We start from the raw sequence: 15,733 nt of genomic DNA on the forward strand, positions 1-15,733 counted from the left end.
TCTATTGTGTTTACTTGTGGCTAATCTTCAGGCAGCAATAATTTGCTGTGGGTTTCCATGTTATTAGCTCCAAATTAGCAAGGTTACAGTGTGGTGGATTTTAATTAGCTGCTTGCTTAAAAACAAGGTATCTGGTAAGCCTAGCTAAGTTTCTGAACTTTACCATAGATTTCTTGCCTTTTTCAAAGCAGCTACAAAGTGCTTCCTATTTTACAGTTACACACAGAATTCTTTGAAAGCTGGAATTCCCTTACTGATTGTCATTTGGAAACGGAGGTGAGAAGGCACAGCAAGGATTATTGCACCTCAGAGCATGTAAAAATTTTGACTTTTTGAATAGGAGGTCTGAAAAAGGTTTTCAGAATAGCCAGAGTACTTTTTTTTTTTCCCAGAATTTCCAAATGCTTTTGAGCCTGAGAACTTAAAAATCTGCATTTCCAGTCACTTCCATAGCTTCCTTGCTTCTTAACTCGCGGCTTCCGATCAGAGTTACCGGACATACTTCGGAGTGTGAGAAGTGCGACCGAATAATGGGCTTCAGAGCTTGGGAGCAGAAACTGCCAGGGCAGCAACTGTCATGGCAGGGACACTGCAAGTGCTGGTGGCTTTGGAGGAGAATTCAGGCCTTTTCAGAGCCCATATCCCAAGCCTCAGGTAGGGCTGGAGCTTCCAGCTCTGCCCATCTTACATTTTTGCAGCAGGAACCTGGAGGTCCTAAGATGCCACATACTGGAGTAGACTACATGACCCGGGAAATTTTGGCTGGTTAGCAATCTGTTGGACTTAGCTCATGGAGTCACGTAGGAAGCTCACTGAAATGACAACCTTTCTGTGAAACATTTCTGAATTGTTGTTTTCTGCTGAAAGCTCTTCAACTGACAAATTTATAATCAAATCTTCCTATAGCTGTTTACACAGCTGTTATCAGAAGTTTCATTTGAAGATACTTGAAGCTAAGTTACCACAGTGTGCATTTGGAAAGGAAGTTTGTGACTAAAAATTAAACGCATAATACCATATCTTTGGTTTCCTTGTTTGCTCGCTGCTTTCTGGCTTGCATTTGGGCTCCAGGGTAAGTTTAAATAGATTCCTATATATAGCCATAGGATACAAAACCCAGTTGTTAGGCAAAGCAACAATTTTCAAGCAAGCTCAATATGCCTGTTACGAGTAGACTGCAGAACATCTGGTCCTGCGGAATTGATTGACTTCTCTTATTTATAGCACAAATTCAAATTGAGAGCACCTTGGGGGTTAGCTGACTCTGAAATTGCTGAATACTGCCTTGAATACTTTTCCTAGTGCTACTTCTATGCATGCAGCCGCTGATAGGGTCTTGTGGGCAGCCCGCAGTGAAGAGGAGAGAGGGGAAGTGGCCTGAAGGACTCCGTGTCATTGGGGAAGGCTGTCTGTGGATGGATGAGGAAGTGAGAGAGCAGATAGCCTTTCTTGAACGTTGCTTGCTGCCTTTGTACTTTGTATTCCTGCTTGTTTAAACAGGAGATAATGATACTGTTACAGGGTTAATGTCAGCTTTCTCCACTAAGGTCCAGCAATTTATTGGACTTAGTTGAGAGGTGGCTGAATGTTTTAAAAAACATCAGAAAATTACAGAGATGGAGCCCAAGGACTCTACCTCTGGCTGGGCAGGGAAACAGTTTTGTTTGGTGTTTTATCTAAGATTTATGCTGGAAAGTAAACCTGTGCTGTGAAAGGGTTTTATGTGGAACAGTGAGGCTTTCTGGACTGGGGAAGCAGGCCAGCTGTGCACGCTTTCTCCTCAAGAACAGCATTTAATGGGATGCTGAAATGGAAGGAGTCAGCTTTTTTGCTGTCACTAACACCACTTCACATGCACTGCGATGACATGCAGGACCTGTGAGCATACAGACAAGGACCCAAGTATTTTCTCCTTTCTTTGGAAGAAAATTTCAGCCTAAAGGATTGCAGGTTTTGTTTTCTAAATGGAGTAAATTCTGAGCTGAGTTTTCAAATGCACTTGCACATTTACTCACTGCAGTTACATTCTGAACCTTGCAGTATTTTGTTGGTATTTTATTTTGCCCTGCAATAGCAGTACACTGAAGCCTACCTGTCCAGAGCAAAGTATAAAAACACAGCCAAAAAGAGGGTGATAGAAATATACTGAAGCACATCCGCAGACACTCAGTGTCCAGATTTTTAAGGCATGTAGACACTTGAAGACACAGGGATGTGTGTGGTAAGGAGTTCAACTCTCAAATCAGTGGCAGGGCACAAACAAGAGTGTAGGCACTCTGCATGCAAATCTCTTCTTTCAGGATTGGGGCTTCAGCTCCAAACCAATAAAAACAGGATACAGACAGGCTCATAAAAATTAGGGAGAGCTCTACATGTCTCCTCCTAAACACACCACTACGCAGATAAACTCTAGGGGCAGGAGAAGGAAGAAACACTGTGCATAGAGAAAGAAGGAAGGACATTAGATATTCTAAAATTCAGCCCATTTGTAACAAGAAAAGAAGAACTAAGAAATATGTTGGGTTTGAATTGTATTAGAGCTGTCTGTTGGCTGGGCCCCATGCCTTTTTTAAAAAGGCCACTGACCTTTTTAGGGGACCAGCCAGCCCCCTACTGTTACCCCTCTCTGCTGGAAAGGGTCAGATATTGAGCAGAGATGGGCTGCTGAAGTAAATACTCAAGCAGAGGAATTGAAGGAAAGATGCTTCTAAAAGCACTGGTCCAGTATGAGCTGAGGAGCTGTGTGGTTTCACGCCGTGCTTATCTTTGAGTATTGAGAAATAAAACTGCTTTGAAAGAGACTTGGATGTGTCGTGGAGCCTTTTCGCAGGCTGAGGAAGCAAGCCTGCTTTCTCACAGGCAGACAAGCAGCTGCACCCCTCGGTGGATAATTTGCTCAATGACTGATGAAGAAGCACAGTTCACAGCTGAGTGTTAGCATTTCGCTGAAGTGTTTCATTTTAAATGGAAAAGCTACACAATGTGAGCCTGGCGTGGGAGAAGTTTTTTTGTGGAAAACCAGGGGAGACTTCTTCATGTGGTAGACTTGGTGCACAGGCATTTAAGAGCGACAAACTTCTTTTGAATAATCAGTGTTTATTTTTATAAAGGGATTTGGGCTGTTGAATTCTTTGCTGAAATGAGTTTGCATTTTTGGATGGGAAGAAATGATCTGATTCACTCTTTCAGCCAACAGCTTTTTACTGAAAGTGAAGAAAAGCCACAGGGCTGAAGGTTGTTTAAAGTGTTCAACTGCTTTACGAGTTGAAAGAAGGGTGTTAAAAAGAAGTGGGAGGGCTGTAAGGGAGTAAAGTAGAGATAGGGAACCCGTTTTCCTAACAAGACGCCATGGTTGTGGTATTATTAGGCACACTTTGTGAGAGATGAGGAAGCTATTAAAAGCATGTGACATATGGGGATTTTCGTCAGCAGCAAAGGATGCAACAGCCCTTGCTAGGAAGCGAGCAGTGCAGATGTTGGCAGGAGAGTCTGCTGAATTAGATGCAGATTGAGTACCATACTGTAGCGTTGAGAGTATGACCCTTGCTTTGCGTGGTGCCCACCTAGCCTAAATTTAACTCCTGTAACGTTTTCTATGCTGATTTGTTAGCTGTTCTATGGGTAACTGTTCTGGCTGCCACAGAAGGATCATACAGTTAGTCTGACTTTTCCTGTTTGTTGTATGTTATAGTCTGGGAGACAGGGGAGTAGGTTTAAGGCAATCTTGTTGTGCTGTACGTCATGGTGCTGTCTCCTTTACATGATTCTCTAACTTTTACCAATTAAAAGTTTTTCTTGTTTTTTTCATTCTGTCTGATAAATATGCTTTGTTCAGATGCATAGCTGAATAGAGAACAGGGTAATGAATAAGAGCCCTTGAATATCCCAGATAATTTTTCTTTACTTCTAAGAAAATATGGTATTATCACATTGCTTTATTAAACCACATCTCATTTATTACCTGCTAGGGTTATTAACAGCTTCACTAAATAATTGATGTTTGAAATTAATTCTCAAGAAAACTACAAATCTGAAAAAAACATCTGTAAACATTGTCTTCAAATGTCATTATTACTGTCACTGCATGAGGGGGAAGAAATGTTTTTAAAATTTGTTCCTGTCTTTTAGCTAGGTTCCAAGCTAGTTCCTATACAAGTAGTTGCAGATGCTTGCCTTGTTCTCCTTAAGTAGCCTTTAACAATTCTTGCAACTTGCGTTAAGCCTTTGCTGAAGAGCGCTGTGACTTGGTATTGCTAACCACTAATTTCTAGTGTATGGTCTCAACTCTAGATATTACTAGGTTGAACCACATGTCCCGTAATTTCCTCCTGAATCTTGCCCTAAGCTAACTTGTATTTTTGTTTCCTTTGCAAAGCGAGAGAGCTTAGAAAAGGGCCTGATGACGTTTCCTTGTGAATTCCATGTGTCCTCCTGTGATTTCTTTTAAATGTTTTCTGACCTTCAGAGCTGATCATAAAAGGGCTTTCATAATTTTACAGTCATTTCTGATTCTTTTTCCAGTTCTACACTTTGTGTCTAAATGCAGTGATTGTGACTGTCAGCTTCTGATTAATGTTTTCTAAAGCCAGGGATTGTGCTGTCAGACAGGTTGAAACTGATTTATGAAAACTTAAGCTACAGAGGGAAGACATAATAATAATTGGCTTTCCTAGCTCCCCATCAATTGCTTCATCAGTTAAGATGAACTTCTGCAGGAAATAGTATCAGCAAAACTGTCTGGCTCTCTTGGTTTAGAGACTTTTATGCATTTAAATATTTCTTCCCATCTGACCACTTCTTTGAGTCATAAAGTGTTGTTATTATCCTCACATTGTGGATACCTTCAATTAAGGAGTCCATAACTGACTTGTATTCCACCTACATAAAGGATTACTACTCTCTTTTTACAGTCCTGTCATCCTACAATGAGTTGTGCAGGGATGGGAGGACTCTTGCATGCTAATAACTGAAGAGGCTGCACATTTATGTGCAATCTGTGTGCGAGCATGTGCTGAAAAGGAAATGTAGCAGAGAAAAAGACAGTTTCTCTTGACAGTCTGAAAGGAAGAGGAAATGAAGGAGAAGCAGGAACATGAATATTGCAGTGCGGGAATAATGTTAGGAGGAAAGGATCAGCTAAAGGAAGGAATGCTTCCAAGGATGTAAAGACAAATCAGCATCAGTTAAAGAGTGAGTAACTACTCCTGAAAGACCAGTTTGGAGACTATAAGAGATAAAGACTTTGAGTAAAATGAGTTTTCCAAAGACAAAATACAGTTAGTCCTTGTCCATATTTTTATCCTACAAGACCATGGCCTCAGGTCAGTCAAAGTCAAGGACAGGACTGTTGTCTGTTCAGTTGGTCTGTGGGCCTAACCAAGCATGACTCCCTCATTGCTGTGCCAATATATTTTTTACTAATTTTCCGCATGAAATCCCAACCCGAGGCATGGCATCCAGTCTGCTTCTCCTTCTGCAGGCACCGTTCCCACATCTCCTCCTCTTCCATGCCGTCTGTCCTTTCTGTGGACTCATTTTCCTCACAATTAAACATCTCGGTGTCCTGATTAAGTTATTCTCAGTTACTTCAGTTCCATCCTCGTCTTTGTTAAATCCTGATCTTCATAGTTTTGCAACCCTGTTCTTAATACTCCTTTTGCTTCTCTAGAAACAGTAAAGTTAATTTATGTCTCATTGGACTACTTTTTTTCACCACCAGTGTGTCATAATTTTAATTCTTGCTGGGTAATAAAGCAGAAAATAGCATTCTAAAACTATTAATAACTATCTATTTTTCTAAGAAGAGAGAAGAGTTGTCCCTGCAGCAACCTGGACAGACGTTCTTTCCTTCACGTGAAAGCAGGGGAAAAAAATTTTTTTACTTGCTTCCTCTTTTAACGATCGCTCCTTCACTGAGTCACACCTGCAGCACTCACATTTCAGTCAAAAGATACATATCACGCCAGAAATGTCCAACAGCCAGAATGGTTCGAGTACGTAGATTTTCCTATGCCACTTGTAGTCAAGTGCTGGCACCCAAAACACTTCTTTTAATTCTGTCCCGAGACACCTGCAGCAGAACGTCTGTATCTGGCTGAACAGGGGTGTCTCTGCGAGGAGCAGACTGCGGCACTGGGAGTGAGTGCTGTTGTCACTCGGCATTAGCAATCCTGTGCTCACCCCTTTTCCCTGCCTTTTGGAAGCAGTTGATCTGCCTGACCTGACCAGAAATACGGCCTGACTGAAAATGTTCCCTGGAGATGGTCACCCAGTCTCAGTGGCACCTCCCTCTAGCCCATACTCACCTTGTGTGCAGCCTAGGAGATGAGCTGTGTCCCACCGAAGAGTAGCTGTGAGCTAAAGGGCAGGGGTGTTGTAACTGAACAGGTTGTGTGGGTGTTTGACCTGGCATAATAACTGATAGAATAAATCACACTTTTCTGTGCAGATCTGGACCACTTTGGGGTCTGTCTGCTGCAACATGCTTCCCCTTTCCACTGCTTCTGCAGTAGCCCTGTCTCTGATGCCTGTAGAGACACAGCTGTATGTGGACAGACACTGATGTCTCCAGGGGAGGTGTGTTTTTTTGTATGATATAAGGCACTCAGCATAATCTGCTGGTGTAAATATGCATTTTAACACTGCTTCCTATCGACTCAAAATCAATCATGCTTACCATGACGACTTACTTAGCAACCTTATCAGATCTCTAGTCGCTTACAGTTTTGCTTTTAAGGCATTCATTTTAAATAAAAGATCTGCTTTTTTTTTTTAGAACATGCATTGTAATTTTTCCTGGTCTCCTGTCTTTTTTTGGTAATTCACTGAAATAGGTTTGCACAAAAGCAGAATACAAAATACACTTTTGGAAATATATAGCTATATATCTTTGATTCATCAGACGTGAGGAATTCTAAATGCTTCATTGTATAAGTCCTTCATCTTTATTTGAAATAGCTTTAATAATGAATATGCTGAAAATCTCTCAGATTTGTTTTCAGGAGTTTGTAGGTTTCCCATGCCAGGTGTTCCCTGTAAATTGGAATAACATGTGTTTCTTTTCCCAGACAGTGAACATTATCTTTGAAAAAATCCCAGAAAACGAGAGTGGAGATGCCTGTCAAACTATCCAAGTTAATGTTCTGGACTGCGACACTATAGGCCAAGCCAAGGAAAAGAGCCTTCAGGCCTTCTTTAATAAGAATGGTTTTCTCTATGGTCTTCAGCTGGATGAAATTGGTCTTGGTAAGGGAATGTCACTGTGTTATATTTTCATGGAGTTCACTGGTCGGTCTGTGGAGTTTTCTTTTTAGGAATTCCTACCTTGGTCTTTGGGGGTTTTTTAGCATTTAGGCAGAACATAGCTTTTGTAAGGGATTTCTAGGGAAATACTAGATCATTTATGCTACCGGTGAGAACACTGGAACTACATCTGCTTCGCTTCTGCAAGTACTTCAGCATGCAGTTAACAAATACATGTTATTTATTGGACATGTATCATTTCTATTTTCCTTTCTTGCTTAAGTAAGGTGGCCCATCCACCTAAGTACAGCTTAAATAAATGATAAATTTTGTCAGCAACTAAGATGTCACGCCATGATTACCGAGTACTTTAGTCCCCACCTACTATCCCTCCTACAGCCCTTTCTTCCAACAGGCCTATGTTTCCCTTGATCAGGAGAACCCACAAATATTTACAGTCAGACCTATATTTAGGTTTATATAATACTTTGAATGTGACTCACAAAGATAATTACAGTATCTACAGATGTAAATATGGCTGTTCCAGCAGATGAGTTGAGCTACCTTTTCTTGTCAGGTTTTCAAGAGCCCAAGGTCAGATAAAAGCCTGTAGTCACCACCATGCCACTTCCCACATGCTCCAATAGGATATCTAACAAATTCTACATTGTTGGCATTTGTCACCTCCTGGGCTTGCTCCCTAAAATGTTGATATTTCCTCATCTTCTCAGACACTGTGTCAGCAAGTGATGATAATTTACTTTCATATGTGCTGTTCATATCCACCACCAGTGCCCAACCACCCTTCACAAACACTATGTCAGTCTTGTACAGCTCATTTTAGTGATCTCTTAGAAGTGGCTTGTGAAACCTTTCTTCTAGTCCCAACGTGGCCGTAACACAAGGGCACACTTGTGGAACAGAATAGCTAGATCAGATGAAAGCACCTCCGAAAACCCTGCCTTGACCAACACAAAGTGAAGCACCATAGCCTGCAGTAATGGAAGCTACTTCAGGCTGTCACCCCAGAAAAGGAATCTGTAGTGTGAGAGTACAAAACCACTCTCATGTGACCTAGCACAAGTACAGAGAGAAACAGCTCAACTGGGAGCCTCTGGTCCAAAAATAATTAGGTGGCGTTTTTCTTTACAAACATCTGCACAGTGAGAATGCCATTGGAATGTAATTGTTTTCTGTTTCTGTCATACTGCAGAACTTGTGTCTGAGGAGCAGCAAAGAGAATTGTTAGATATTGATGGTTCTTCAGAGGTGATGGAGGATGGGATAAGGAAGCTAAATACCATCGGTCATTACGAGGTAAGCACGGAAGCCATACCAATGAATCAAGAAGCAGTTTTTCCCCAACTCCCAAATGCTGTCTGCACAGAAGTATCTTGATTGATCAAAATCTTGAAGAGATAGCTGAGAATCATCAACAGAAGGAATGAAATGTCTGACACACAACTTTCTTGCCAATGTCATATGTTTTCTGTTACTTTTCAGAGGTTTGCTTGTTGCAGGGTTGCTTGTCTCAAGCATACCAGGTAAACTGTTAGTTCTGTTGAGCATTTCAGTTAAAACAGCATCTGTTTTCCAACTATGAACATTGCCTTGAGTCTTTTCTAGTCTTTGCTGCTGAGTTTTTGTTGCTCCATGAGCAATTGTTTACCTCTTCCTGCCTCATATTTTGATTATCTGAACAGGCAGTAGTGATACTTGTGAACGCTCATTGAGAGTCAGAATAAAAAGGACAGATGAGTTGTCTCGCTCTTCTCTTGAGACCTCCTGTGTCAGTCTCCTTCCCTTTTTCTCTCCGTTTCTTCTTCCATCTACTGTTGCTGCTTGTACCATAAGTTTTCCCCTCCACTTCCAATCGCATCTGTAAACCAGTTGTTTCCAATGCTGCAATAATCTGTCTGTCACTGCAACAACACACAAGGGTGCAACTGGTGGCAGAGCCCTTCTGGGTGTAGCATGTTGTAAAACCATAGCAAGCAGTGTTGCCTGTCCAAGGAATTTCCACTGACAGTAGTCAAAATGGAGGGTGAGAGGCTGGGGTAAAATGTGCAACAGATGATTGGCTTCAAGTGATATGGTAGGTCACGTTTTCATGCTTACAGGTAGACCTTGGAGGTGAGGTTAGTACAGTGAGTGCTTTTAATGAGCTTTCTTCGTGCCTTGTTTGAAAGTCTGGCTTTTAACACGATAATCAATTTTTATTTGTTTAGAAGTTTTGCTGATGAGCGTAGGTCTCTTCCATGCAATGCAGTATGGTGCTGAGAAACCTGAGCCAGCCCTGACCATGTTGCTGCCTGCATGAGCAAGTACAGTGCCATCCACAGGGAGGAACAGGGACTCCTAGCAGGACTGTCTGTAGCTTGGGCAGGGCACAAGGCTGCTCAGATCTGGAGCAAGCTCATTTGGAGTCACTTTACAGCTTACCGTAGGCGTTTCTTGCTCTCCTTACCTCCTGGGGAGGCAGCAGTGAACCCAGATGTCCTGAGTCACCATCCAGGGTCTTAAATCAGCTCTTCCTGTGCCTCTCTTGAATCTTGTCTATAGATTGATGTGGGACTTCCTCCACTAGTAAATATTTTGTACAAATTAGGACATTGTAGTGTTGCAGTCAGAGTCTATGCAGCAAAGGTCAACATGGATTTGTGTCTGATTAGATATCTGAACTTCGGTCTAATGTGATAGTACCCACCCTCTTTACTACAGGCAGCTATTGCGAGTGCTCCCTGATTTTACGTGGCAGCTTTTTGCACTTCCTGAGCTGCTGGGTGCCGTACCTCATGGCAAATGAGTCTGGCCCAGTTGGTCACTGTCATCTCTGGGTATCTTTGTCCCAGCCCTTGTTTTCGTCTGAGGTTTCTGCAGGCAGATGCAAGATAGGTTGGAAGTTCAGTTGTTTTTGCAAAGCTGTAACTATGCTAATTATAGCTTAGCAGCTGCTTTATGGAAATTGTGCTGGGTATCTCTGTTAGATATTTTGGTTCACTTTTTCTGACACTGACAAAATAATATACATTTTAGGCAGAAGCTTAGTGGCATTTTAGGCAGTGGCTTAGTGGCAAGCATCAGTCATTAGCATATCTCGTTTATTTTCTTGCATGCATATTAATGCAAAAAGGAATGCAAAGATGTCTAGTTATCAAGAAAAAGGAACATTGCGTACACAGTGTGAGGGTAGTAACATTGCCTGAGGAATTCCAACTTGCATTTCAACAGTGCCTAAAGTTTTGCGGCAAGCCTGAAGTTTTCTTTTTGTTTATCAGCCTTAAATGCTAGAAAGTAACCAGATTTTTGAAACTTGGAAGTACCGTCAAATCTTTTTAAGATACTGGAACATGAGAGTTGTGTTGTAAAGGTCTGAGAATCACCAGTCACTCTTGAAAAAGCAGACTTAGTTTCTACACTGATTTTTAAAATGCACAAGTAGGGGATATTTGCATTTTTGTGTGGTGTTTCTGAAGGGAAAAAAATGCACTGTAATCTTATTAGACTTTCATGTGTCCCTGGACTTGTGTGCTCTAATTTCTTGCTCCTAGGAGGGTTATTGATGTGATTATTTATGAGGTCTGCACTATTGTTTGCATGAGAATAACCACAAGCCTTGACAAGAAAGTTGCTGATTATCATGATGTCCTATTTCCCACTCGAGAGGAGAGCTAGAGAACCACTTTCAGATCTGCTGTCCAGTCATAGATCTCCAATTTCTCACCTGGCACAGCCCCGGAGAGCAAATCTGAATGTGTGATCCGGGGAGCTGGATTATAGGGAGGACAGGAGGCCTGGAGAAGAAGGACGAGGAGCAGAGCCACACTACTACATCTTCCATTTTGCAAAGTAGCTGTACTCCATGTTGTGTGGATTGCAACAGGTCTCCCCTCTCGCTGTTTGTCCCCCTCAGTAGCGCACCTGACAAAGTAAAGGTGTTTCGAGGTGCCCATGGGAGCAGCCCACCATGAAAAGGGACTTAGGCAGCAGGATACACAAAGAAGGGCTTTTTTTTTTTTTTATTTGGATCGTGCTAAAAGAAGCAGCAAGTATGGCTGCTGCAGTAATGATAAAGAAGGGAAAGCGTATTCCACTCAATACTAAAAGCATCATTTGTCCCAGAAATAAAACCTGAAGTGGGGTCTTGGATCATGGCTGCACTGCGCCAATGCCTCTGGTTCCTGGGGGGAAGCACAGTTCTCCCTCCAAGTTGTGCCCGTTTCCCTCAGGACAGGAGCCAACACATTTCAGCATCAATCTCTCTCATTCATCCCTTTCCTTCTTGGAGAGGGAGTGGAGGCAGCGTGTTGCCCACGCCGCTCTGGGAGGGGGTAAGCTGCTGGGTAGCCCTGTTCCTGTTTACGTATCTTCAAGGCCAAGCAGGAGGACTCTCTGGGTGTTTGTGTGGCCTCACAAGCTAGCCTTAGAGCATATTCCCACTTGTAGTGTGGTTTTAAAGTGCTCTGTGTTATCTGAAAGAGCTCTGAAACACTGTATGATAAATGGAAACCCCGCAAAAAATCATACTTATAAAATAGATTACATTTACTTTCCAGGAGCAAATGTAAGTGCAGATTTCTTTGGCGCAAGACACAGCTTTTGCTACAGTATCTTAATGTTTAAACTGGTTTCTCACACCAGGCTGGCTGCCAAAGTTTAAAAAACACTTAAATTATTTTGGCACAGATCCCTTCCTAGAACTGGCCAGTTGTTTTTGTAATTATAGAGGGAAGTACACTAGCACTTGGCAAGACCCAACATTTGACAGCAGAGCATGGTGTAGTTTTCAGTAGGAGCCATTTTTGAGTTGCTCTTTGACAATAAAAGCATGACTTGCCAGTTTCTTTCAAGGATAATAGTTACCATCCTGGCAGCACTATAAATTCGGAGAAGGAGAGGGTAAGATTTTTCCTAGAAGTCCCAAGGTAGCTAGATATGGATCTTGACCATATGGTTCATGGGCCATAAATATTTTGCTGAGTTTGAAAATAGCTCTTGGGAGCACCAGGCTAGACCCTCAGCATGACCCCTCCATAGGGCGTGGGGGGAATGGACTGAGCTGGAAGAAGAGGGGGCTAGAAGAGAAATCATTCTTGTGTTCCCCTCCCTGCCTCACCTTCCCGTAAGATCCTATTGCACTGGAGCCAGAGAATCCAACCTGGGCAATCTGTAGAAAGATGGGTGCACAAAGCAATACATGAAAATGAAAATGTCTAAATAGGGGCTGAACCAGGAAACTCAAAGAAAGGAAAAGGTCTTAAAGGCTGGTTTGTTGGAAGAGCTGCCTTCCCACCTTGCCAGGTAAGGCTAACAAACTGCGGCTGCTGCCCGTGCCCGAAAGCCCAGCCCTGGCTGCCCGCTGAGGGCCGTGCACACCGCGGTGAGAACAAAGCAGGATGGCGCAGTCCTGTGCTGCCGCGGACTTAAGGAGAGAGGAAACGAAACTGAGGGTTTCGTGAATTCTAGACACTTTTGTTTCAGCATGATATGTTTGGTTTTGCTTTCAGATTTCAAGTGGAGCAACCATAAAAGTCTTTAAGAAGAAGGCAAATACCCGATCAGGTAACAAAGGAACTGCAACCTGTTTAATCTTTTGTGGAGAATGGGCTGGGAATGCAGAGAGCTGAGCTACAACAGGTTGTATCTTGGTCAATAGGAGGTCAGAAAAATTGGCACTTTGATAAAGCTGAGGCAAATGAAGAGCCGTGTTACCCTGGCTCTGGGCCTATGGCAGGCACAGGGGACCTAGGAGGAGGGAAGAAGGCAAAGGAAAGAAGGACAGAAGGACTTACAGTCCTTGGCAAATGAATGCTTAAAGATACAGACTCATGGGCAGGAAAGCAGGGCAGGGAAGCCCAGGTGACACAAAGTGCTGTGAGACCGACGGAGGGAACACACCCTGCTCCGGTGCTTGGCTTTCTGCATCGTGGACATAGTAGGGCACTGTCCAGAGACAGGCATAACAAAAAAAATGCCATTTTGGAATTGTCCTTATTCTCCTGACTGTGTTTCTGGAAGCTTTGACACAGCTGCCTCAACTGAGGTCAGGAGTTAAAGGGTGCCTACAAGGGGTCAGTTCATCTCACCCACCCCTGTGATGCAGGTTGCGCCAGCCCAGCTGGTGGCTCAGGGAGGTGGCCTTTCTGTAGCCCCTGGGGGGGATCAGACACTCCTAGCATGTCATTCACCTCCCTGTCGAAGCGGACATCTAAAGTTAGGAGAGACATTTCCCTGAGGTGCGAGTCACTGCGACGGCATTACTCTCTCCCTCAGCAAGAGCAGCGTTGTCTGTTCTCAGCCATTGCTTTCAAGCCTGACCTCAGCCTGCCTGCACCGAGTGCTCTTAGAGACTAAACCAGTGTGATCATCTCACCTGCTGTTTGTTGTCCTCCTTTCAGAGGAGCTGCGATTTGCTGCCAGCTTACCCCAGCAGCAGATGCTGATGCCCTCCCTAGCTTAGTGGTCCGAGCTACAGGTTGGCACTGGGGAGGTGAGCCAGGACCTGGGCGTTTCTCAGAGGCTTCCCCCACGCTGCCAGCAGGAAAGCGTGACGCCGAGCCTGCTTGCCCGCCATCCTGGCGTGCGCTCTGCTGCAGAGCCCAGAGCCCGGCAGAATTCACAGGCTCGTAGCTGTGTGTTTCATTAATGCCTGTTTGCTCTCTGCTTTCTGTTGTTTAGATGTGGACTACTCGGATGAACACTGTCATTTGGTGAGTTCAGTCATTGCACTGTGAAGCGGTAGATTTAATACTGAGCTGTATTTGTATCTGTGTAATCTCTCTAATCTCTTCACGGCAGATTCTACCAGACTCCGAAGCAAACAAAGATGTGAAAGGAGCAGGTCACAAAGGAAAGCAAAAATTCAAAGTGAAAGAAATGTATCTGACAAAGCTTCTGTCAACCAAGGTAAACTGTAAAGGTCATATTTTGGGGGAGGCCTGATGTCAGGCTTGGCTAGTTTGGCACAACAGAAATAGAAATTAAAGCAGAAATTACTCAGACTTCCTGCATGTATATCAAATATTAAATTAAAAGGTAGCCTATAAAAATCACTGTGCTAACTATGGATTATGACCGTTTGCAAAGATGAACAGGTTTTCTAATGCTAGAGTTCTAGAATTGTCTATTACTTGCACTCTCTATCTCCTCAGTAAGCACAACCTTTTTTCTCAGGTTAAAGAAAAAAGGTGGTTATTGAGCTTATAGAAAGTGAGTTTTGCCACTGAGTCCCATGGAGTGACAACGATCCCTTCTGGAGAGACAGCTTTCAGTCAAAAATCTCCTCACTCACTACTAGAGTTTGCCCAGCTTAGAGACAACTTCCAAGGCCTGAGTTTCTCAAAATACTGCCCATGAAATGAAATAATCTTTTAAGGTCTCAAATTAAGCATCCAAAATAACTAGATTAATTTTAAAAACAAGGTCCTTTGGATTTATCATATGATTACCTAATTTATACAATGTGCATTCCTTAGGAATCAGCCCCACACACTCCCTCCGGTAATGTCATCTTGTTTCTGACTTACTCAAAAGGGTTATAAAACTCTTTGCAACAGCATATTACTTAAAATATTAATCAGTGCACAACACTTGAGAGCTGTGTGATACAAGAGGCCTGAAGGGATGATGATTATGGCCTTCTTGCATTTAAAAATCTATCAATCATTATTTAATTAGATTGTTGATAGCATCTGAAGTAATTTGGGACACTACCCAAAGTGAGAGTGAAGACTGGTCGTTTCTCATTAGCTGTGGAAACTAACATAAGCCCTTAGGAATTGCTGGAGTAAACCAGTAATATCTTATGGTGGAAGACTGAAGTACAAAAGAAAAGATCAGGCTCTTAAGAAACAGTCCTTTTAAAGGACTTTAAATTAATCATCTCCTTCTCCAAAGTAGGATAGTGCCCTGAACACCAGTGCTGTGATATCCCTCGCTGTGAAATTCCACCCATGATACGCCATGCACTAAAGGAAATTGCATTGAACCATGTCTCTCACCCATATGCACACACAGACACAGCTGCAGAGTTTGCCACATGAAATGAACTGGCCAGTAGCGCATCAAGGCCCTGGGATACACTTAAATCCTTCTTGTTGAGAGAAAGACTGGGCTGAACTGAACTTCAGAAGAGATGTGAAGAAAAAAAGCACAAAACAGTGTTTTGCTTTGTTTGTCTCTACTTACGAATATTCTGTGATGATGTCAGTGAGTCCGTCAGCAACCAAGCCTTTGCTTTTGTGAGCCAAATAGCTTCACTTCTGGATCAGGAATACCCAGTTTTCAGTTCTTCTCTCTAATATTAGTGTCTTCATATGCCACCCAAGGCTGTTATCCTAGAATTAGACCAAGCGCCATAGTCACTTGGCCGTGAAGTGTTGATGAGCACATGTATTCAACATGTGTTGCAGATGGCACCGTGAAGACCAGTGCCCTAGAAAACTGTTTAAACTCCTTTTGCTCACTGCCCTCTTACTTCCACTCACAAGCT

At 42.9% G+C, this 15,733-nt stretch overlaps 1 protein-coding gene across 1 annotated transcript in view; it reads left to right on the top strand.

Annotated features, from left to right (window-relative positions):
- The window catches only part of PLXNC1 (plexin C1), a gene marked incomplete at both ends in the record, with an annotated part of 70,733 nt that overhangs the window by 50,176 nt on the left and 4,824 nt on the right, over positions 1–15,733 (top strand). The window contains 5 exons of the mRNA XM_082014028.1: positions 7,068–7,245; positions 8,456–8,559; positions 12,750–12,804; positions 13,921–13,952; positions 14,041–14,148. Coding sequence (XP_081870154.1) covers positions 7,068–7,245; positions 8,456–8,559; positions 12,750–12,804; positions 13,921–13,952; positions 14,041–14,148 — 477 coding nt within the window. The remainder of the gene's footprint in view (positions 1–7,067; positions 7,246–8,455; positions 8,560–12,749; positions 12,805–13,920; positions 13,953–14,040; positions 14,149–15,733) is intronic.

The sequence above is a fragment of the Phaethon aethereus genome, assembly GCF_964289735.1.
Source record: "Phaethon aethereus genome assembly, chromosome: 1".
Classification (NCBI taxonomy): domain Eukaryota; kingdom Metazoa; phylum Chordata; class Aves; order Phaethontiformes; family Phaethontidae; genus Phaethon; species Phaethon aethereus.